The sequence below is a fragment of the Pseudorasbora parva genome, chromosome 15 (assembly GCF_024679245.1).
Source record: "Pseudorasbora parva isolate DD20220531a chromosome 15, ASM2467924v1, whole genome shotgun sequence".
Classification (NCBI taxonomy): Eukaryota; Metazoa; Chordata; class Actinopteri; order Cypriniformes; family Gobionidae; genus Pseudorasbora; species Pseudorasbora parva.
Genome location: NC_090186.1, coordinates 37,395,084 through 37,420,462, shown reverse-complemented (window position 1 = coordinate 37,420,462; position 25,379 = coordinate 37,395,084). Strand labels below are relative to the sequence as shown.

Sequence of the window (25,379 nt, the reverse complement as noted above, 5' to 3'; positions counted from 1 at the left end):
TAATGTTTTCTACAGCAACATCACTCTTCATGTAGGACAGTCTCTGCCCCGCTATAAAAGTTTTAGTTTCACAGTCTAACATGGCCTTTTCAACTTGGATTAATGTCATTATTCTATCTTACAACTCTAAATCACTGGTTACCGTAGTCTACACCTTGTAAAGGCCAGGAAAACGGAAACGGATGACACCATATCATGCTAAACTACAATCATTGAGTACAAGAACACAAGCTTTGGAAAATTACACCAGTAAAGGTGAAAAATATAAGGCAGAGAATGTTCTTAATATTATTAATATGGTCGACATGTAGGTTTCGTAGAAGTTCATACGTTTCTTGAAGCCTGTATTTTGTGACAAAACACAAACTCAAACGTCTTGAGGAGAAGCATTAGGAAAAAAAAAAATCTGGTAAATCAGGTGTCAAGGGGGAATCACTTAGGCCCTGTCCCAAATTGCAAATGGCTTTGACTGTCTGGTAGAAGTCTGTTGCAGAACTCGTACAAGTGCAGGCTCTGGGAAAGACTGCATCGAGGGCGCATATCGACTGCATAGGGGACACCCTTCAATCTCATGGACTTAACTCTTTCCCAGCCAAACACGGAATTTTCTGTTATTTGTGAGAAAACGCTTCCAGGCCAAAAACTGAATTTTTCGGGTTCCGTGTTTTCACGGTCGGGCGCTAGGGGGCGCTATTGCGTATCTCCTGAATGAGTACTGAATCTCCTGATCAAAGTGCGCGCAAGAAAGACGTAGTAAAACAAGTGATCGCATGTAATCATATGCATATGTAAAAAAACATGTTTATAATCATTAAACAGCATATGAATCAAAAAACGATCTAATGTTACTGAATAAAATGTGGACCCGGGTTAAGCTACTGGACTGTAAATCATTAGGGGTGTTGATGGACTCGATCTACTCCATCTGTGTTTGACCATCGCTCTGAATCTGATCTGGATTCAGTCTTTCTTTAAAACATGATTTACTCAGCTTTTTGTTCAAAATGTTGCTTTTTTTATGAAACTTACCCATATCCATGTGTTGATAAAAAAAAGAAATGCATGGTGCTAGAATAAAACATTTGTTTTTGTTTTTTGTTTTGTTTAAAAGAATAGGGTCAGCTATTCAATATATCAATATATTTTGATAGATTGCATGCTCAGATATTCTTATCTCATGATAAGATATTGCCCATACACACATGGGCGTCGGGCCAAGACCCACCCACTTTGTTAAGACCAATGATATTGGACCCACTCACTTTTTTCATCTCTAATTCATCAACACATAACACTTATTATTAAACACATTAGATGCTTTTTTTTTTTTATTCTAATATTTTTTTCTCCAATATTTTCTTCATTTTATTGAAAATAAATATGATCTGATATAGGGCTGGGCGATATGACGAAATATATCGTCTGGACGATAGAAAATGTCTATCGTTTTATATAAGGCTCTATCGCTTACACTACGATAAGGCATTTACGGCAGAATTTTACGTCAAGATGCACCTCACGCCACGGCATGCCCATGCACGCTGCAATACATAAACAAACATGGAGGAAGACGGTAGTAGACACGGTTCAGACCAGGGTAATTCTCAGAGTAATTATGCCAGAGTGGTGGCATAAGCGCTCAAAACAAACTTCAGACACAGACGCTGCAACGGGCTTTTACGCGTGGCACACCATATAGCCTTATATTGAAATATTTTAATGGCAGGTGTAGGGATGGCGAAAACATTTTCTTGACCGACCACTGAGCCTCATTAGCCGGTTGAAACCGGTTAACCGATTAGTTTAAAATATGCTTCGCTATTTGAAATAACAGCCCCGCTCTCTCTCTCACACACACACACACCCACACACACACACACACACACACACACCACTGTCCTAGCGCTACCGCCACCCTTCCACTCACGTCACTTTTTTAAAATGCCCCACAGCGCGAAACATGAGTCCCGCAAACGCGCCGCCGAGGTGCTTGTTTGTAATCTGAGAACAAATGGCTCCTTAGTTTCGAAATGGTTTGGGTACAAGGTGATCGCGTTGAAAATAAAGATGTAATATATTTCCAAATGTAAGCCCATCTTACGCGGAACGCACGCTTCATACTGTCGTCTGCCCTGACTCTAACCTCGAGTGTTTTAGCCTGTTTACTTTTTGCAAACCTTGTGAGCACGCGCCAAATGTTTTTATTGGTTTATTAAGTACAAACAGACGAGTTATGAAATATTGAGTGTGAGGGATATGTTCACTTCACACAAAAAGATTTTGGAATGAGATGGCTAATTGTAGCATTTAGTCCACTGTATAATAGCCTAATTTAGAGATCACTTTTTTTAACTCACAAAAAGGTTCTAAATAAAATAAAAATGTAGTCCATACTACCTTTATTTGTTTTGTATATAATTTCAAACTGCATTTCCACATTACAATTTTGTATCACTATTCATAAACTGAATTAACAGAAAAATTGCCATATCGTTATGTATATCGTTATCGGGATATCAAATAAGCTATATCGGGATATGAAATTTTGGCCATATCGCCCAGCCCTAATCTGATATGTCAATGTCAAGCTTTATTTCAGACTCATAAAAGGTCCATATCCAAACAATGACACAAAAACAATGTTACAATGATATGCAATAGGAAAAGGGAGTAGAGTGAGTTCGGCAAAAGGCAGATTCGAACCTCAGGATGATTTGCCTCAAAACTTACTCCATGTGTCTTACCCCTACACTGTTGCAGCTGCAATTGATTCAGTATCAATTCAGTTTTCTGGCCCAACCAGATGTTAAGTAAACACGGCGATATAATAATTTAAATAGCATCTACTCCAGTAAAAATTCTAGGAGAGTCCCCACTCACAATTTATTTTTGCTTCCGACACCCATGCACACATGCGCGCACACACCCACATACACACAAATAAAAAGCAAACCGTAAGCAAATACTGGAGCTCTATGCAGAGACGATGCAAATCAAAATCTCCTTCATGGCAGAAACTGCACTGTAGGTGAAAGGACAGCATATCTGTGCACTGTGAAAAGGCCCTTGAGGACCCAAACCCCAGTGAGGAAGTGTGAGAAGGTCATAAATCACTTTACTATGAAGCTTTTTCGATACAGCCGTAGGTTAGACATTCACGTCCCAAAAGCTTTTCCCCTACATGACTGGTTTTAGCCCCTGAAAGCTGACCCAAATCAGGACTATACAACCTCATCCAGAGGCAAGTCCACTGCAGAGATTCAGGAGAGACTCTTAGACACTATACACACCCTTATCAATTCCAATTACACTGGTAAATTACAAACCAGGCACTTAATGACCTGATAAAGCCATCCCCTGTCATGAATCCTTGCTGAACCTGATGAGAGCATGTTGTGACGTCAGGTTAGAGGTGATGGGATACCAGCCTGCTTGTCTCTCAATAAAAAGACTTGATCTTATCAACATTCTACCCCTTGAGAAGGCCGTGGATCGAAGACGATAACAATCCAACATCGAAAGTACAATCAACTATTGAGTCATCTTCCATCCCAGTGCATGTTATGGTTTAATCAATGAGACCAACAACTGGTCAGTCTAAAGCAGGGAAAAAACTAGCAAGAAACGAGCAGTAATGTTTTACGGTAGTGATGGAGCTCATCTCAGCAAGGCCTTTATAACAGATGGTCAGTCATTTGTGATCTGAAAGAAAGCCATTACCAGAAGAGAACCTCCTGGAAACGGTATTATCGAAATGAAGGTTGACCCCCCAGAGCTATTTGGCAGGAAATTGACATTGGCAGCATCTGCAAGGTGGTACAATCCTGCATGTTTATTCTGCGCTGAAAGATACTGGACAGTAATTCAGAGAACATTATCTGGCAGGACATTTTCAAAAGAAATGAATGTTTGACCCCATGGAAATGAATCAAATATTTAAAGTCTAAAAGTCTATAAAAGCTATTTTTACAGCACACCTACTTCTCAGTCAAACTTCAACAACACTGAATTAGCATTCAAATAGTATATCTGATAATCACGTATATAATTTAAGCAGTTTTAATTTACACTTGATTACATAATTTGTTCATATTTTTATTAATATTAAAGAGATGGTTCATCCAAAAATGTATCCCATGATTTAGTCACCCACGAGCCATCCTAGGTATAAATGACCATCTTCCAGATGAACACAATCAGAGTTATATAAAAAAAAATATTATTGCTCTTCCAAGCTTTACAATCGCAGTAAATGGCGCTCCTGATTTTAAAAATCCACAAAAGCACATACATCCATTATTAAAGTGATACATTGTATACTCCAGCAGGTTAATAAAGACCTTCTGAGGCAAAATTATTAGATTTAAGAAAAATATCCATATTTAAAAGTTTATAAACTAAAATAAGCTTCAGGCAGATGGCCAGTCGACTTATGCCAAAAGAGTAACCCCTGACGCAATGCATGACTTATGATGTAGGAGCAGTGTAAACGACAAACATAGTGCTGGGCAACAAACTCAAGCTACTCTTCTCTTGTATTGAAATCCTCTGACATTTCTCTTTAAAAATTCTCATTTTAGACTTCTGATTCTGATTCCGTTGTTTTGGTTTCCTCCATCCTCTGCGCTTCCACGTTCATCGGTACATCACGCATCAAGTCAGATAAATTTTTCGCTGGAAATCTATGCCAATGGCGCCTGTCTATGCCAATGGAGCCATGTGGAGTACATTTATGATGGATGGATACACTTTTTTGGGCTTCAAAAGAAAGCTTGGATTAGCCAGGACATTTTTTTTAATATAACGTCTGAAAGAAGAATGTCATATACACATGTATGCTTCAGGGTAAGTAAATAATGGGGCAAATTTAATTTTTGGGTCAACTCTCACCTCTTAAAAGAAATCTGTTTCTTTTTGTTTTATATGTTTAAAGTGCTTGACATATAGAAGGGGGGAATCTCCTTAACCACCAATGTGCAGCATCCACCTGGATGATCCGAAGGCAGCCATATTGCGCCAGAACGCTCACCACACTTCAGCTTATAGTTGAGAGGAGACCGAGTGATGGAGCCAATTGAAGGAGATGGGGATAATTAGGACACCATAATAGACAGAGTCCAATGGGTAAATTTGGCAGGGATGCCAGGGTCACAACCCCTACTCTCTTTTTACCTGTTGGTATTTTTAACGACCGCAGAGAATCAGGCTCTCAGTTTAATGTCTCATCCGAAGGACTGTGCTGGTTACAGTATAGTGTCCCCATCACTATACTGGGGTGTTAGGACCCACACAGACCACAGCACTACAATCAACCAGAGCAACGAAGGTGAACCGGAGCTAGCTGATAGATTAAACTTTCGCCGTATCTGGTCGGCAAAACTCCGAACACATCTTCCCTTTTTAAGAATGACTTCAGTGCTGTTCTTTGTTCTTTTCTCAGAGAAAAGCTCAACTCCAAAGTAGACATGTGCCGATTTATCACGATAATGCGATTTATCACGATAATGAATATGCACGATATTGTTATCGTGGGCACTTTAAAATATCGTAAATAATAATTTATTAACAATTTATAATTTTTTTATAATGCACTCAAGAATACATTGCCCATCAACCGTATAAATGCTCAACACCGCTGTATTCTGCGTCAAAGGGACACGCGCTCAGATATAAACAAGCCCAACGTGCGTTTGCACATGACTGAACCGGTGAAGGAGACACGCTGCTGAAGTGCCGCTCAGTGACAGCAGGGGGCGCTGATGAACTGCAGAATGCAGCCGGTTACCCCGGAAACCAGCAAACAAAACAAAAAACGCGTGTAGTTTAGTTTTTAAAACAGCCATTCGTTTTTGTAATCTCAATGTTGTTCATCACAGCACCAAATACTTAATACTTAAAGACTTAATAGGCTATTTATTTTTAAATTTAAACATTTTTATGTTTTAATCTGGACTACAACCCTAATAATTAGAACTGTTCTAATTATTTGTTATTGTTCAGTAAAACTTTGAGATACGACTTCATTAGTTAACATGTTAATTCATTATTACCAAACTGACAATGAAAAATACTTATAAAGAATTAATCATTCTATGTTAATTTCTTAGTTACTTTTTAATAACATTAAAATCAAAATGAAAATAACTTTTAATGGACCTAAGATAAAACTAACAATGATCAGTATTTCTTAACTAACATTACCAAAAACATTATACTTTCTGTACCAAATGTAGCTATTGCTCAATCTTAGTGAATGCATTAACTAATGAGCCCTTATTGTAATTTGTAAGCCTACCTGTTGTTCTTTATAGCCTAATTCTTTTGCACTTTAATCTGTTTGAAAATTTTACTTTTACAGCTCTGAAAAATATCAAGAGACCACATAACATTGATTTCTCAAGAGGGGTCTCTTAATTTTTTTCCAGAGCTGTATATATTTTTGGTGCATTATTGTATTTAAACATTCAGTTATTTTTGTTCTTACAAAAATAGTTCTTAAAGCTGTAATGCTATGGCAGCACTTTTTTTTGCAACTTATTTAAATATCGTGATAAAACGTCATCAATTAATCGTAGCATGAAAAATTGATATCGGCACATGCCTACTCCAAAGTCTTCCATAGTCGCGGTCAAAGCCGATTCGAAAGACCGGCATTCGCCAGCTTCTGTGTTAACTAGTAGCACACAAACGCAACTCGGCCGTCATTATGTTAAGCCCGCCCACCAACTCTATACACGATGTGATTGGCCTAACCAGTTTGGTTTTTCCAGCTCAGAAGGGTATTGAGAGTTGCTAGACGACACTCACAGCAGATTAGATTTGCTGCCGCTAGGGTGCGTCTAGATTTCTAGGATAGGAAAACCCTACTGCACGTAGTCGTATGTATAATAGTTAAGATTTTTGACAGATTTCATTAAAAAAAAAATCTGAAAAATAAAAAAATCCAATGTCCAATGAGTCAGCTGACATCGTAATCAATCTGACCAATTCTCTGACTCGCGTCTTCCATTTCTGTTGAACACTTGCAAATAAATCATTTCAAAATATTCATTAAAAACTACCAGCAAGTGGTTCGCAAATCAGACATCACCGGTTGTGCCGTTCATTTATTGTGCATGCAACCAGTGAGTACAACATCAACAATATTTGACTATGTCCTGTGGTTCTCAATATATTAATTTCAGACTGCAAGCTCATATCTTAGCTAAAAAAGGTAAAAAAAAAGCCTGCAGGGTTAGAGATTCAGGAGCGGAGTACTGCCACTGCTGAGATCAAACAGTAAAACATCATCTCTTCTAGTGACACTGCTGTAATGAGGAAAACATATAAACAGACTTTATCAGCAAACTCTGAGGGATGACACAATCTCTAGTCAGTGCTTCTAAAGCAAAATACATCACTTCAAAAATTAGATTAGACTGGTGATTACAGCTGAAACACAGACTCGTGTTGCTCAGCAAGAAGCTGTTTGTAAGCACATCTCCAAGCGGCAGGAGCTCCTAGAGCCTGCTGCGACACTGGACGATGGGATTCAGGCAACAAACAAAAAAACGTGTGCAAGCTAATGTCCATCAAAACCATGCTATGATGCTGCAAAAGTGGGTGTGGGAAAATTGAGACTGGAGGATAATTGTGGCCGAATGCGTAAACACCGCTGCAACACAGCTGTCTGCTGCATCCTAAAAGCACCAAAACATTTAGTACCAAAGACACTCCGATTTGTGTGTGCCAGCCGGCAGCCAACTGGCAGAAGAAAAACACACATGCAAACATTAACTCGAGATCATCCACTTAAAAACAGATGGGAGTTTCTTCAACTATGGGAACTTTCAGGTCTCAGAGGTAAAACTAACAGATTGCAACTTTTTTTTTTTCTTGTTTTATGAAGGTCATATTAAACCATGAGAGATTTTAAGAGCAGGAGGACAGTTCACTCATATAAAAATGAATGCACCTGCCATATTGTGAGCAGCAATTTCTCCCAGTCCCATCTTACATTTAAATGAACCAACAGTCTTTTTCAAAGCGACAAGCTGATTGTGAGTGCCTGTACTTGATAAAAATCCATCAAGTGTTTTTTTTTTCTCCTTATATGTTTTCCCCTGTCTCAAATCAAGCCATTCGACTGTGTGACGTCACACATACATGTGTGACGCCCCTCCCACAACTGTTGATTGAAGGCAACGTTTTAACACAGATCCACCCTGAGCGAGCTTTCATCACAGTCTGCAATTGTACGGTGGAGCAGAATGGGGTCCAAGCGTGGTTTTCTGTTCTTGAGTTTAATAATGAAAACAGCAGTCATTTTGATGTTCCTAAATCCGAATCGCTGTAGACGCAGTGGCTGAGTTGTTTTCGAAGGGAATATTACCCCCACGAATGTCAATGCTTTCATGCTTAGGCAAACCGCAAAGCATTTCTCACCAGACTGCTTTAAAAACGATGGTCTATAAAGCAGGTTTTGCTAAGAAGCTGCTCCTGAAAAAGGATTGGTACCAGCTATTCGTGTTCCCACTGCACCTCCAGAAGTGAGTGTAGTTTGAAATGCTTACACGCTTCACAATGAAGACTGCTAATGTTTACAGGGTAGGGATGGCTCGATACCACAATTTTGGCTTTGGTACGGTACCACAATCTAATATCGAAGTACCGATAATAAATCGATACCACAAGGTCTGATATTAGCGCGGGTATATTGCACGCGAATGAGAACAATTATGCAAGTTTTGAGTTTATAAAGTGGGAAATTACCAAAAATGTTTATTAGTAATTTAATCAGCAAAGCTTATCACATCAAATCAGTCATTTGAAAACTTTCTTGTGAGAAATAATTTCAGCAAAAATCTCTCAAAATTAGCAAATTGCTTCTGGTTTCAAAAGACATCGCACTACACTAAAGCGATCTGCATAATCCGATTCAACATTTCACGCTCGTCTCGGGATGGAGAACGCAAATCATTTGAACACGCAAGACATTTTATAGCAATTCGTAATAACAGTTACAGGAGATATGAGCTCATACAACACATACACACACACACACACACACACGCCTGTCACTTAGAGCTCGCACATTACACATTAAGTTTCCTTAAACAGTCAAATACACAGAATTATGTACAAATGTCCGTCTTTAGTGAGTATTCACATAAACACAGGCGGTTGTGTCTAACGCGGATGTAAATACTGTAATAGTACGCGTGCAAATATAATGAGATCTAAGTGTCATTGGTTGAAACGAACGCTGGAGATTGTGATATTCGATCTTATGTTAGGCTGTGTGTGTGCGTTGATCAGTGTTAAAAGAAAATAAATGTCTAAATGAGATGGTTTGAATGATTCACTGACCTGTCGATCTCTTAAGAAGTCTTAAAGTCAGGATAGTGACAGATGCTTGGCTAGGTTTGATGGTTCTTCATCAGTTTTATAAGCAAAGTCATTACAAATGTCACTTCTACTCCTCTCTTTATTAATTTGTTTTGGTCATCTTGAGTGAGATTCAACTGCTTTATCCTTTATCCATGTTGTTGTCACATTTGCCGGTTGTTTCGGGTCAGTTTGGGTAGAACGCTGCCATCTAGCGGTGAACTTCGGAAAAGCAGCATATACCGAAATGTGCCAAATCATGATATCGTACCGTTTTAAATAAAATATATACCGGTATTTTTCCAGTACCGGTATACCGCGCATCCCTATTACAGGGTAAGTGAAATTACAGCATGCTTTCTATGTATGGTGTTCCCAATAGAATTCATAATCCCACGTTTATAATAAACAATGCGTTATGGCTATTGTGTTATTACAAACGGTTTACGCTGGTGATAAAGTTAACGTGGATGTGGTAACAGTACAGCAAGCTTACTTTTGTAGAGGGTTTATAACATGTCTGTTGCTGTATGAAAAAATTGTGTTGTAACAGTTACGCATCATTGACAAACCGAGAATAACAGAAGAAAAGCTTTTATTGGCATTAGATGTAACATAAATCGTCAATGAACTAACGCAAGTTATACATCAGTAAACAAATAGCATTCGTATCTCACTACGCTAATGTTACCCTTCCAGAACATAAAAAGATAGATCAAAGTGACATTATGTTAACCAACCATTCAGAAACGTCCTGTTCGAGCCGTAATTGTCAAATTTCATTTCAGCTGTCATCTTGTCCCGGGTCTGACTCCGTTTTTCTTTTACACTAAAGAATCATATTAACTGGCAATACAAAAATGGCATTATATGACCCCTTTAAAAACATGAGATGTGGGCAGTGGAATGACAAAAAAAAAGATCTCAAGGCATGTTTGAGCCACTGCAAAAGTGATGCAGTGATCCAAAAACAAACATCAAAATAAAATATAAAATATAGCTGCAAGCAGCCATTATCGGGGCCAAGCGCAAAGAAGAAGACAAGACATGCCAGCATGGCTGGAAGTCTCAAGCCAACTGCAACAATGAGCCATTAAGGACCTATTAAGTTGATTTTAGGCAAAATAGCAGTCAAATTTTAAATACAGTCAATAATAATGGTTTAATGGTTTATCACTTTCGACCAATAGGTGTCACTGTTACGAAACTGATGTGGTTTAGTCAGATTGAGATGACAATGACACATGCAAAGTTTGGTGTCAATATGTCAAAGCATTGCAGAGATACAGCCTCAAGAGTAATTTTTGCATCATGGCTCAACTCTGTTGCAGTGGTATATGAAAACTGTTTTGTCTATCAATCCGAAATCCATAACTATTTGTCAGCATGGTCTGAAGACGATACGGATCAATTTTGGTGAAAATCGGACAAACGGTCTAGGATGAGTTTGAAAAAGTAGGTTTTTAACAAATAACAAGACGGAGGACAGATAGGTTTGCAAAATATGGCACAATTGGTATCCATGTTCTCGGCATGAGCCATTGACTGTATTATGACCAGTTTCATTACAATGGGTTAATTTAATCAAAAGTTATTCGCATTTCTGTACATTTTATTACAACTTTTGACCACAAGGTGGCGCTACCCCGAAACTTTTTGAGTATCTTCAGGACATGGAGCGGAAGACACATACCGAGTTTTGTAACGATACGCTAATGCATTCTTAAATTATAGCATTAGCATTTTAAACCATAATACTGCATTGAAGTCAATGGGAATTTCATGTTTTGTTTTATTATAGCGCCACCAAGAGGCACAATCCCACCAATTTTTTTATGTGTCCTCATAGTGAGCCCATACATATGTGTGTCAAGTTTGGTGAAAATATCTCATTTTGTTTTGGAGTTATAGACATTTATATGAAAAAACACGTAAAAAAGGACTGACACCTGACTTTGATTGGATTTTACTACCCCTTACTATCAATATTTTGAGATTTGGGCATTAGCGTATAGCTATCGACCTATGTTTCCGAACTTCTGAGGCTGGTTTCGTCTCGATCGGACTAGCGGTTTCGAAGATATCAGCAAATGTTTTTTAAGCACTAAATTACAACTCTGCGCAAACCATATGCCGAAACCTGGCAAGTCTGGTATCGTTGGAGTCGGCAAGGATTCAGGAGACCAAAAAACACACTCCCATCAAAATATGTCAACCACACCCAAAGTTATAAGCGTTTGAAAAAAAAAATTCTCCACTAGGTGGCGCTGTTTCGAAACTTCTCAGGCTACTTCAGGGCATCGTGGTGATGACCCATACCAAGTTTCATAACAATCTGTTCATGCGTTCATAAAATACAGCATTTTTGCACATAATTCAAAATGGCCGACATCCAAAATGGCCGACATGGTAAAATTGGATATCAGTCGACTCGGCATGACGCCCTGAATCTAATGAGACCAATTTTATGATTTTTGGATAAACGGTTCAGAAGTTATAAGCCAAAATAGGCATTTTTCGTATCTCCGGACAGGTAGGTGGCGCTGCGCCGAAACGCTGCATGTTGCTTCAAGTCATGCTTGTGATGACATGTACCAAGGTTGGTTTGAATACGATAAAGCGTTGCGGAGATATAGCCTTTAGTGTGTTTTTGCAACCTCCACGTAAAATTTGTTTGTGCGTTTATTGAAAACGATTGGACGAATCAACTTGAATTCCATAACTTTTTGTCAACATGCTCTGAAGATGATCTGTTTCAATTTTCGTGAAAATCGGAGCAACGGCCTAGGAGGAGTTCGAAAAAGTAGGTTTTTCAGAAAATTCAAAATGGCGGGAAAATTTGCATACCGGAAAATGACATCATAGGGTGAAATCGAATCGGCTTGAGCCAAGGAATCCGATGAAAAAAGAATTTTGTTTCTAGCCCTTAGGGGTCAAAAGTTATAAGCATAAATATGAGTGAAACTTTGGACAGGTGGTGGCGCTAGAGGGATTGAGTTAGAGGCACCAAATTTGCTATAGTGACAGCTCAGACTGGCCTCTATGAGTGTGCCAAATTTCACAACTTTTTACCATACGGTTCTATGGGCTGCCAGAGACTCCTATGGCGGAAAAAGAAGAAGAAGCAGAATAATAATAGGAACACTAACGATTTCAATAGGTGCCTCCGCACCTTCGGTGCTTGGCCCCTAAAAATGGGTCACTGAGCACAAAACCAAGCATCTGCAATGGCCATCCCATTCCCTGACCTGAACCCTATAGAAAAAGAGCTAAACGGAAGAGAAGCAGCGCCAACTAGGCTCTGTGAATCTGAAGGATCTGGAGAGATTCTGTATGGATGAATGGTCTCTGATCTCTTGTCAGGTGTTCTCCAAACTCATCAGGCATTATAGAACAAGACTCAGAGCTGGTATCTTGGAACACGGAGGTTGCAAAAAAATAAATAAAATAATGAAAGGGGGTAAATAATTTTTCCCAACGTGTTTGGGAGAAATCACATTTCAATTCACATTCATACACAACTTTCAATGAAAGGTTAGGTTTTAATATAAGATCAAAATGATTAACAATGCAGATACATTTTTTACAGCCATCTTTGATCATATTTAACAAGGGAGCAAACACTTTTTCACACCACTGTACATTTTATTGCTTTACCCTCATATCTGATAGACATTAACTCTTAACTGAAAGCATCCATCATAAAAAATTTTTTTTTATATTTAACGTTATATATCTTAATAAATTAAAGAATTACTATGTACTATACATTTTTTACACAAATTATGACATTTTTACAATTTTACAGCAAACAAAGTTATCAGTTGTAATTGTTATATTTTATATTGTGTTAAAATACAAGTATTAATACATAAATATATATTTTTTAAGTGAATATATACTTACTTATACTTACGATTATAAACTGTGCAGCTAATCAAAAGATATCGCACCATAAAGCATGCTTGACAAGACATCTCAAGTGAGTTAAGTAAAAGAAAAGTCAAGAAAAAGCTTCCTAACAAAAAAACAATTCATTTAAATTTGGAAGTTCCTTCTATAGAACAAAACCCAGCACCTCTTCTGACCTATGCCTCAAACACACAGTTAGCATATGACTTTTGTTGGGTCATTAATACAAGTGCGGCTCTATACTGACAGCACATCATGGTTCAACAGCCACTGGGCTAAATGAGCACACAAGGGCTTAGAGCTGGACTGACGTGTTCTTCCTCTTTTCTGCCACTTATCTATGCTCTTCTGCACCAAGATTGTGATGTTTTTTCTTCCATTTTAATTGCACTGTTCAAGTCAGGGACCATCACAGAACGGTTTCATTCACAGTTGGGAAATGGTTATTTCCGAATCACAATCAGGATGGTGGACATTGTGGAGAAAAAGACAGGAGGAGGAGAGAAGGCCTTTTCCCTGTGTGTTTTATTAGAGGAAGTGGTCGTGAGTGACAAGCATTACGTGCATTCGGGAACTGCAGAAAGTTCCTACTGTACCCGAGTGTCTTCATTAGCCAAGGCATTGTCTCAGTCCCTGATGGTTTCTTACAGGGAGATCCAGTCTGGAGATCCTGCTCCTGCTCTGTGCTGAGATGATTGACACATGGAGCAGTATGGCTAATATTAAGTGTGATGGAATGAGAAACGAAGACATCTCTATGCAGTTCAACTCTCAAACATTATCTCAGAACAAATTTCTTAAGCAGTATTGCATGAGCAAATCGAGTACAGGAAGTGGAGCTAAGATTACGCTTCACTCTGCACTGCTCACAAACTTGGGTCTGGAAAGGAGCCAACACCATACAGCAATCTACACTAAAGCAAGTCATATAAGATCATTACAAATCCCACTGTACAACATGGATATTATAAACTCGGGTACGACATGTAAGACTGTATGATGATGATTCCTATTGAATCTTAGGCTATGACACAAATTATAGAAGAATAAAACGTCATCTGCATGCTGAAAAGAGGAGAAAATGAAGACAAGAATATGGATGGGGTTATAGCTAGGGAAAAGAGGCCAACTTGGCATGTCAATTTTGCAAATGGAGCTTGAGATAAGTAGGTTTTGAGTTTCAGCGCCATGTTGCATTGATCAATACGCCATTACCCATTGCATTTTTATTGGCTAGTCAGTAGACGGTGATAACACTGAGATGATCATGCACAATTTCTGACACGGTCCCATTGTGATTTCTTTCCATGATATAGTTATCAGGACAATCACAGCTTGTACGGGGGCTTTAGAAGGCATCAAGTAAAAGTAGACTATATTAAAAGACAACAGACAATAAAAAGCTCCAACATATGAGGAATACTTTTAGCTTGCTATATTTCGATAGGATTTTTGGATTTCTCTTCCAAATTTAAGGGTTACTTCAGTGATTTAGCATATGGCTTTGTATCAGAAGAAAACCAGAAGTATATTCGAATAATAGGCATCCAGGCTAGCACTTTGGGACACTGTCGAACTCAGCCCCGCCTACAACATTTGAGCTCGGGCAGTTCGGTCTGGACTTGATCCATAGAGGAGTAATTATGCCCGAACAGAAACTGTTCGGACCAATGAAATCATCAGGGCGGGCTTTAGACGATGACGGACAGATGCTGAAAAGTAACTTAATCATCCACGTCATCAAAGGCGCTTGGATTATATTTGTTGAAATCCTAAATGGAGAGCTTGTTCTGATGTGCATACACCATTATTTCTCTCTGAAATGATGATCATGTTGGTAAGTACTCTGTGCATCCTTAAACTCTGAGTTGCTTCGTTGCTCTGATTGGTTGTAGGTCTATCCAATTGATGTCTTTCCTGGTTCGGTTGAAACACGCCCCATAATTACAAGCAGTATCAGACTCATATTCTGACTAGAATTGAGTAAGACCACATCAGGCTACCAAAGTGCTTCCTAAGGCACGAACTGAAAATGCGCCAGACTGAACACGCGATGTGAATGACTGCCGCGCCCGCGCTTACCTCAGCTCTCGTGATTAATGTAATCTGACTTGTGCTGCATTTGTGCCATGGCACTCGCTCGACTCGCTCACATTATATTGAACATAAACGTTCAGTTTTTAATTGTGGTGTCTGTTCTCTAACTGAACTGTTTTATGAAAAACACGGTGGGCAAGCGATCCAGTGATCCAGTAGCGGCGGCTTTGGGAGTGGCCTCATAGGGCAAGTGCATTCTCAGAGTTGATGTCTTTCATCCCCATGAGACAAAAATACATTTTCTGTATTTTCTCAGTCTAGAAGGCACCAAATTAAAAAATTATTTCACATTTCTACTACATAAATGACCCAGTTTAAATACAAAGCTTAATACTAAATCACTGACGTAACCCTGTAAGAGGTAATGCGATTTATTCTGGCCCACCTACACTATAAGACGCCCGCCCATCAACCACTTTTTGCCTAAGCCACTGGTGCAACGTTGACGAAATGGTGGAAGGCAGTGACAGCCCTCAGGAGATTTTTCAGCCTTTCCTAAAAGGACTGAATCTGAGCTGTGGTCACATTTTGGCTTTTACAAAAGTCCTGAGGGAAACATAAAAAAATAAATTGAGGATGGTAACCCTGTTTACAGAACATGCAAAAAGAAAGTCACTGCAATAGAAGGAAACACTAGCCTGACAAGCCAGACCCACATCAAGATGTTTGGTCTGGAAACTCACCATAGACAGGGCTCAATCCGAGGGGCGGGATAAACGGTTGTCTTTCAAACTCCCTCTGCACGCAATTGAATAGAGCTACAACCAACCAGAGCAACGAAGAGCTAGTTGATGGATTAAACTTTCAACGTATCCGGTAGGCAAAACTACGAACACATCTTCCCTTTTTAAGAATGACTTCAGTGCTGTTCTTTGTTCTTTTCTCAGAGAAAAGCTTGACTGCAAGTCTTACAGAGTTGCAGTCAAGGCTGATTCGAAAGACCAACCAGTTTCTGTGTTTACTAGTAACACGCAAGCGCAACTCTGCCATCATTATGTTAAGCCCCGCCCACCGACTCTATACATGATGTGATTGGCCCTACCGGTTTTTCCAGCTCAGAACTGTATTGAGAGTTGCTAGACGACACTCATGGCAGATAAGATTTGCTGCCGCTAGGGTGCGTCTAGATTTCTAGGCTTAGGAAACACTTTAGTGATCATTTGATTTCACTATAATCATTATGTGAAGTTTTCATACCCTCCCATTCCTAAAATCCACAGTGACGGGTGCTTAAACAAAGTTTATTATGTATTGTCAGTAGAAGATTCCACCTTTTTTAAGCCATGGAGCTGCAAATGTGATCCATTAAATTATAAATTGATGAACGGTAATTCATCAGTAACACCCCTATTCTCTTTTACTGCATTCTCCACGCTTCTATCCTAGACTATAATGTGGACTCAATGGTCTTAAACAAGCTCAGTGTGTGTGAAATATTCAAACTCACTCTAATCCACAGATTCTAAAGCTTTAATGATTTTTTTTTCATGGTTGGTTAAACGCAATTCATCAGAAATGTGCTGTATACTGCACAAGATTTAATGAACTTTAATGCAACTGAGGTCAAATGCATGAGAGAAAGACCTTTCGCCCTCACGTGTGGCATGGCACAGAATACGTTCATAAAAATCCAGTGGCAATAATCTCACACATCCGGAACACACAAGCAGGCATAATGTTTTGAATAAGCACTTCCATACGGCTTGACTGCAGCCTGATTTTTCTCTGCGAGCTAAAGCCTTGAGGGTTTTAAAGTGGCTGTTCTTGTGACCGCCCCAGTGATCACAATTTCCATTGAGGTCTTACTCTATGCGCCGGCGTGTGTGATCTGACCGGCCGGTATCAGCAGCTCGTATCTCGCTGAAAAACGGGATCTAGAAAAGCACAAAACAGTCAATCCAGCTGCCTGGTCAGGTACAAAAACCCTGACCGGCATATTCCAGATCATCTTTTATTCAGAGCCAACGTACCATTAACCCAACCTCTAAATTTATAATGAAAATCCCTGCCAGACAAAACGCAGAAGTGGCTGAGCACGTGTTCAGCGGTCTCCTGAGTTCATGGGCTGTGCCGCTCATGAGGCCAACCTTACTATTTGAGAAATTGACAAGCACTCAAAACTGCCTGGAAACACACGGCACAACAAAAAAGGTTGGGCGGTAATAGCGTGTGCGAGAGCTGTCTGGCTTTGACTGACATGGGAGTTTTTTTTTTTTACACACACACACACAGACACACGCGCGCGCGCACGCACGCACACGGCTGTAGTGCACAAGGGGATGTGAGGAGTGTAATGTACTTCTTGCCAGATTGTTATTCTGATAGTGTGGGAGCCAAATAAATTAAGACTGTATATTCTACTGGCACGTCCAAAGCAAAATTATGGAGGTTAATCAAATGTGCGTTGTAAATCCCCGGCCTGCCCTCCAGCTGAGTGCCAATTGACTATGTGGAGTTTACAACACAACAGCAGCACGTCTGATGAATGTTTCATAACACTCTCAATTTCGACCCTGAAAAACAGTGATCTGCATGACTTACAAGTTTCAGAGAACTTAATTAATTGAGAGGATATGTGGCTGGAAACTGTTTGTGTATTCAAAAGTTTCCAGTCAAACCCCACATTTTAAATTAATAGTGATGCACCAAAATGTCGGCAACTGACACATTTGAAATGAAAGACTACGTTTGAAATGAAATCAATTCTATACATTTTAAGTGATCACTACATGAACATCTAATATTGTATTTAAAAAAAAGAATAGTGTTAAAAAATTATGGTTGTCAAAATTAACACGTTAATGCAAATTCATTTTAACGGCACTAATTTTATTAATGCGCGATTAATGCTGCGCGTATTTTCTGTCTGAGCCGTGGCGTAGCCTGCAGTTAACATTAACATTACTATTCTGAAACAAGTTATAGCAGTTATAGCCTACATAAACGACTATATTTTATGTTTAACTTTTATTATACTCCAGGTCATGTGCGTTTTTACACTGAGCACATTATCTGCAGTCCGGGTGCGATGCATGAATACACTGGAAGCTCAACCTCACTCCTATCCGAGGTAAATCATTAACACCATCACCACTTACTGTACATATGTTTTGAACTAAATACATAACAATCGGCTTAAACGAATACGCAGGTTACTTTTCTGACCAAGAGCGCTCCTGAGTCTGTGTTTCTCACACTGTTTGTGTTGAATGTGCAGTTAGGCACAAGCACACAAAATACTGGCAGTTCAATAGATAGCGTGCAACTCTTAAAGGGGCCACATTATATTCCTACTCATTACAACCTTTGTTGTTATATTACAACCTTGTAAAATGTGTACCTTGAATGCAATGCAAGTCACTTTGGATAAAAGCGTCTGCCATAAATGTAAAAATGTAAACCTCTTCCAGGTATAGTGTGGTGCTGGTGTGCTCCCAGAACCGCATGACAGCTTTCACATTACCAATTTTTCATATGAAATGTGCCCTGTTCTGAACTAAACTGCCAGTGTAAAAACTCCCTTTATTTATATTCTTAAAATGAGCTAAATCACAGCTTATTCTGAATTTTTAAGCTTAGGCTTAGGAGACATGAACCATTATGACCTTTTATACATGTCTAGTCTTCATGCTCCGAGTATGGCTTCACTTCTGATAAAAATACATTTGCATAAAGCATGCATATTTGTCCATACACATGATGATTAGAGTATTAAAAACTTAAAACATTAATTAAAGATACATTTACAGCGTTGTGATTAATCACGAGTTAACTCATTACAATCACGTGATTAATCACGATTAAGTATTTGAATCGATTGACAGCCCTAATAATTACAAATATTTATTTAAAATGTATAAAAATAAAAAATAAATACAATTCATCTACTGGGAACCAATCAAATATGAACCCAATTTGCAACTGTTTCCTGAGAAAGTTAATAAACTTTACTGTTTATTTTGCTTGCAATATGATTCCTTCAAAACAAATTTTCAGGGAATGAAATTTTAGTGCATTCATTTTCATCTGTAAGTCACTTTAAGCAAGCTGCAGGAAGCTTTCAACCTGAAAAATCGAAGAAATTAAAACAAACAATAATCACCTTGCACAACCTGCAAAAGTTTTAAAATGCCCAAGGTTTCAAAGAGAGGTTTTTGAAAATTTCACTGAAGCTATGAAAGTGTGCCAACCCAAAAATGTACTATAAAATACTAAAGAATAAATAAATCTGGGCCAAGTTTAAACTAGTCAGGAAATCACAGCTGCCAAAAAGCATGTCTCACTGCCTTATATTTCCTTTATTATTTGTGAAACTCTTTGGTCTTGAATGATAATGGCAAGATTCTAAACTTTCTGAATGTGTTTTCAAAGGCGTTTCCAATTCCAAACTTTCGAAAAGGTACTGTTCCATTTTTGAGAGGAACAAAACAATGAATATTACAATATGCAGGTAGCATAACAATGTGATATAATGGGTTGTTGCTGCATCCTCTGAGTTATTGATGTAGATTACGAACCTCACTGAAAGATGGACAGGCCTTCATGAATTATTCAAGAATTAGCATGCCCACTCACAACCTGTGCTTTCCAGCTTCAAAATAGAAATGGGTCAAGAGGGTGACGTGCAAAAGCAGCACAACACAATTTCTTTAGAGGGAAGGAAAACACAATGCGTAAATGGCACCAAAGAGGATCAAGGTTTTGTGAAACTATATCTATGTGGTATGACCATGCTATTCCCACTCGATGCGGTCAGAAATGGTTTTGTTTGTCTTCTTGATAGCAGAAATAGACCTAGACGGAGCTTGTGAAGTGAGACGGACCAGAGAGAAATCGAAAGCCTTTTTGATAGAGGTCAACTAACCACCTGTGCAGCTTTGATTGACAGCTCTGACTGCTTACCAATTTACTGTTGAGACGTGAAGCTCTACATGCACGGATCATAGCCTCATGGTCAGAGTCAAGAGAGACGCTAGACAGACACTCACCAAACAAATTGCTGGAGTGGCCTTGCTTAGAGATGGGACGCAGCTCGTTGGAGCCCCAGGCGTAGCGCTTGTAATTGTCCCAAGAAAACTGCATCATCTGAGGAGAGATTGACAGTTGAAGAGGTTAGCTTTGTGACTTTTGGTTGATTTCCTAATTGCAAAGGTAAAACATCACAAATTATAGAAAGAATTTTTACAAACACAACTGAAACTCAAATTAGTTAAATGAATATGTCAATAACTAACAAGGCATTCTAATAATCAAGGATCGATATCATTCATTAATTTGCTTTATACCATGGTCTGTTTAAATACTCTATTCTAATTGGCTGGAAGGTGTGCAGTAAAACCGTTTAATGCACAGGTAGTTCAAGACAGTTTGATTACAGTTCGAAATTAATCCGCCACTATAAACAATGGTAACCATGGTAACACAGTTACGCAAACAGCGTGACAGTGGCAGTATCAACCATAGATATGTATACGTATAACGTTACATATCTATGGCAGCCTTAAGTGACACGAGACATGACGTGACACACAGAAGCCAATGGCACGTCACTATGCGCAGGTATGTATACATATCTATGACTATGCGCATATTGGCACATCCGTTCTTCATTGTTATGTCACTGACATTATCACGACAAACACTGACACTGACATGACATCTGCATGACATCGAGTTACGGAACATGTCGCCATGTGTTTTTTACAGTCTATGATGGTCGTGACCGACAGACTCGAGCACCTATACTGACGTGACAAAATCCTAAATAAATAGCCTAATTTTGTTGTATTTTAGATGTCAATAAAACGCATTAAAGTCAGTAAGCACTTAATTATTGGAGGAAGTTGGGTATGATTAACTGTCCTACACGGATTGTAGAATAAACAACCAATTAATCATTAATATTAATTAGAATGACAATCGATTATAGAAATTCTGGTAACACTTTGGAATGCGGAACACATTCACTATTAACCATGACTTATGCCGCAATAAACTTCTAATTCACTGCTTATAGTTAGTGAAGTAGTTGTTATAGTGTTTAAGTATTGGGTAGATTAAGGGAAACAGCATATTGTCATGCAGAATATGGCATTAATTTGTGCTTTATAAGTACTATTAAACAGCCAATATCTTATTAATATGGGTTGTAATAAGTAACTAGTTAATAGTGAGAATTGAAACCTAAAATAAAAATGTTACCCAAATTACCATACTTTTACATTATTCTAACAATATATCAAGGGGAAAAAATCATTAAACTAAAAAAAAAAAAAGTATAACAGCATTTCTTTAGAAAAGTCAGACTATGATTGGCACAATTGGAATCCACTCAATCAAACACACATACTGAAAACATACACACAAGTTTTACAGCAAATCACTAAACTCTTAGTCGACATAATCAGAATATATCTGCACATGCTTGACACAATAGAAGATCAATGTGTGAGACGCAACAAGTAAAAGTGGTATTTCCCCATTTGCTTCACTTCGGCGCCAATTAACACACCATATGTTAGGTCTAGCTGTAAAATAACTAATGATAACCCATGATGTGAAGTGTGGCCATTCTCCTTATAGACCTTCTGGAGACACCAGAACCAAGAAAACCCATAAATACCATTATTGGGATCTAAAATGATTACGTGAATGATATTTTTCTATTCCCTCCAGCAGTGTCTGTTCATGAGACTGCATGGTCTCATGATGAGAAGGTTCTGCCTCATTATCATGCATTACATTTTCCAAAGACCTGCGTTCCAAACAAACACTCTAGCACTTCACCGATACCATGCTGAAGAGTCTGCTTTACCCTTTGATGTTGACAAAGCAACAGGTTTTCAATCAATGATTGACTACTTTGAAATTTAATATGGGAAAAGTTTTGTATTTATAGAGATCTGGAGTGGACTGATCGAACCACTTGTATATAAAAAAAAAAAAAAAAAAAAAAAAAAGAGAGTTGGGAAATAGTAATTAAAAATGCAAAATACATTCACATGTATTGTCAAATGCGTGCAACCGTTAGCATTTATATTTTGCATTAATTGTGCAATATAAAAATGTGTATTTGTGCAATGTGCTTTAAGCTTACAAAACCATGTTTGTGCGTTGTTAAATATACGGTGAGCCTCTGAAACTCTATTAACTCTTTCTAGATTTTACAAAACTACACAAGACTCAAAGAGATTGATCTATAAATCACTGTATAGATCAATATTTCAACAAATGAAAAAAAATAGAGCAGCAAATCATTATGAGCTCCCATTTCAGATTTCTTTTAACAAACATTTTATTGTATTTTTGTTTACTTAAAACAATTAATTATTCCGATGGGTGTTTTACGTTCAGCAGCTGCAGTATTTACATTGTCGAAGAAACAAAGATGAGCAGAAATACGCAGAGCTCATTATTCACAGTAACAGGATGATGCTGATGATCCCAGTGAAACAGTGATTGGAGAAGGATGAAATAGCCTTGGTAATTTGTGCGTTAAATAATCCACTTTCAGCTCATTCATTTTAAAAGTGTTTTTAGACCACAGTTTTCGCTCTCCCCAGGGGTGCCAGTTAGCAGGTCAAGAGAAACAGACCTTCTGTTCTCCCCGGAGAGCGTCAGACAGCACCAAAGAGAGAGAAAAAGCTCTTGACACACACACACACACACACTCATCTGCCTGGATAAAGTCATTTGCAGCCTCGGCACAGTCTTCGAATTCAAGTCCACTGGTTCCATTGAAATCCGTTTATCAACTGCTGCCTTAACTTTTAAGTGTGTCCTAATCATGTAACTTTCTTTTCTTTCAGAGAAAGCTGCTCAACACCAAAAACACTGATTGAGAAAGAAAAAAGAAGAGAAGAGAAAAGAAAACAAAAGACTTTAGCTGAGGACTCCAGGCTAGAGATGAGCAGATAGACAAAGCTGTCCTTCAGGCCACCAACTGGCTGAGAAGATGAACACAAGATGATTTATTCTTACCAGTGCTTCCTGCACCACTGTTCAGTAGAATTGCTGTGCTGCTGAAACTACAGCCCATGGCAAAAAATAATATAGGTATTTTAATTCAATATTATTTATATTATAGATTCGAGTCTGAATTAAAGTGGCCAAAAATATATATTTTTAAAACAATACAACAACACTGCATCGTCTTTTGTGGTTGCAATCAATATAAAAATGCCATTTACGACCGTGCACATTTGCAAATTATATATATATATATATATATATATATATATATATATATATATATATATATATATATATATATATATATATATATATATATATATATATATATATATATATATATATTATGTAGTATTGTTACCTTGTTGGCTGAGGCTATTTACACTAACTCTGCCCTCCGATGTCTGATTGGGCCAGACAATTACAAACAAGGGCCAGGCAAGTACAAAAACCGCATATGACTTGTCAGCAGCAGTGAGTCACAGATAATTTGAAATATAACTGAAAATAACTGAAAAAATTAAATTCAATTGCACTGTAAACCCTAATGTTGTCTTTACTTAAACAAATCAAGTAATCTTGACTAAATATTACTAGTTTAGACCAAAAACTCAAAAAGATATGTTAGTATAACTTATTAACCTACATAAACCTAAGATTTCAAGTTGAATGAACTCAATCATAATTAATTAAAATAGCTCACGCTGGTGTTGCTTTGATGTGATTGGCCATGGAAAGAGTTCTGTCTGGCAACAAGAACTAATTCACTGATTGGAGGACATTTACAAAAGGCGGTCCTTTTCTGTTGCTGATTCAAATTAAGATGGAGACACAACTTTTTAATTGTGTGCAATCTTAAAATCGGTAAGTAAAAATTTGTAAGTTACTAAACATAATAACAATATGTGAACTAACGTAACTTATAACTAACCAGACTGACTTTATTTCTGTTTTAATGAAAATAATAGTTTCGTTGGAAGTCACCATGATGGAGATAAGTGTTTGCTTTAGTTGGCCTCTTGACCCTTGACTGTATAATATGATAATATAATGTTTCTCTGTCTGTTTTGTGTTTGTGAGACACATTTGGAAAGGAACACAAAGTCAAGAGAAAATATCAACAAGTGATGTTGTTTAATCATTGACGATGATAACATCATCATATATTGGCAGAATCCCTGATCTAATGCAGAGTCTAATGAAATATTAATACAAATGTCCATGAGATTCTTTACTCTTGTTGTAATTGAACAATTTATTATTTAATTTTTTGTGCACAAAATGTTTAAATGTTACTTGAAATGATCCGTGAACTGTTAAGAGTTTATTGTGTGAGACTCAAGCATGTCTACACCAGTTCTAAATCAGTTTAAAGCCAAACAGAGATTCTGCTTTATTGAAATTGCTTTTTTGAGAAGATTTTAATACCTGCAAATTCTAATATGCCCAGCGTAATCCTATCATGTGTGGATGTGCCTGCCATCTGTCTGCAGCGCTCTGGCTGAGCGATTTCTGTCTCTCAGACTGCAGCGGGCGCCAGTGACGTCAACGAGCAACAAGGTTACGGCCCACATGTGATTACCGTGTTCGGTGGCGCCCAAAGGGTCGGGTCGCAGAACCTCAGACAACTTTCAGAGGCTGAAGCACAAGCAGAGAGGGAGCATGAGGTCTGGCTGCCTGGGGACCGATGCAGAGTGGCTTATGTCAGATGAGTGGAGAGGACAGGTGCTATATATGAACCTGGTGAGGATGCTCGAAACTAGTTCAGCGAGCTTTTGCTCTTCCCCTCACACAGTTCTGAGAGGCCTTTTACACACCCTGGCTGACAATACACCCCACGGACTGCCAAACAGATCAAACAGCTGCCACGAGGTTGACGCGCTCTGGAGCATGTTTTCGTTCCTAGAGGACCATCTCTTTCTGAGAATGTGCTGAAAACAGGCTGCATCCGAGGAACCTAAAAATGCTGGCTTCCTGGGTAGGCACCAAGACATGTCCGAATCAAATGTTGGCTTCACTTCCTGTCTTCCGAC

General features: G+C 38.4%; 1 protein-coding gene across 1 annotated transcript in view; it reads right to left on the bottom strand.

Moving 5' to 3' along the window:
• man1a1 (mannosidase, alpha, class 1A, member 1) overlaps nt 1-25,379 on the bottom strand; it is a 162,197-nt gene that overhangs the window by 99,437 nt on the left and 37,381 nt on the right. Inside the window, exon 2 of the mRNA XM_067417967.1 lies at nt 20,364-20,460. Within this exon, the coding sequence (XP_067274068.1) occupies nt 20,364-20,460 (97 nt within the window). The remainder of the gene's footprint in view (nt 1-20,363; nt 20,461-25,379) is intronic.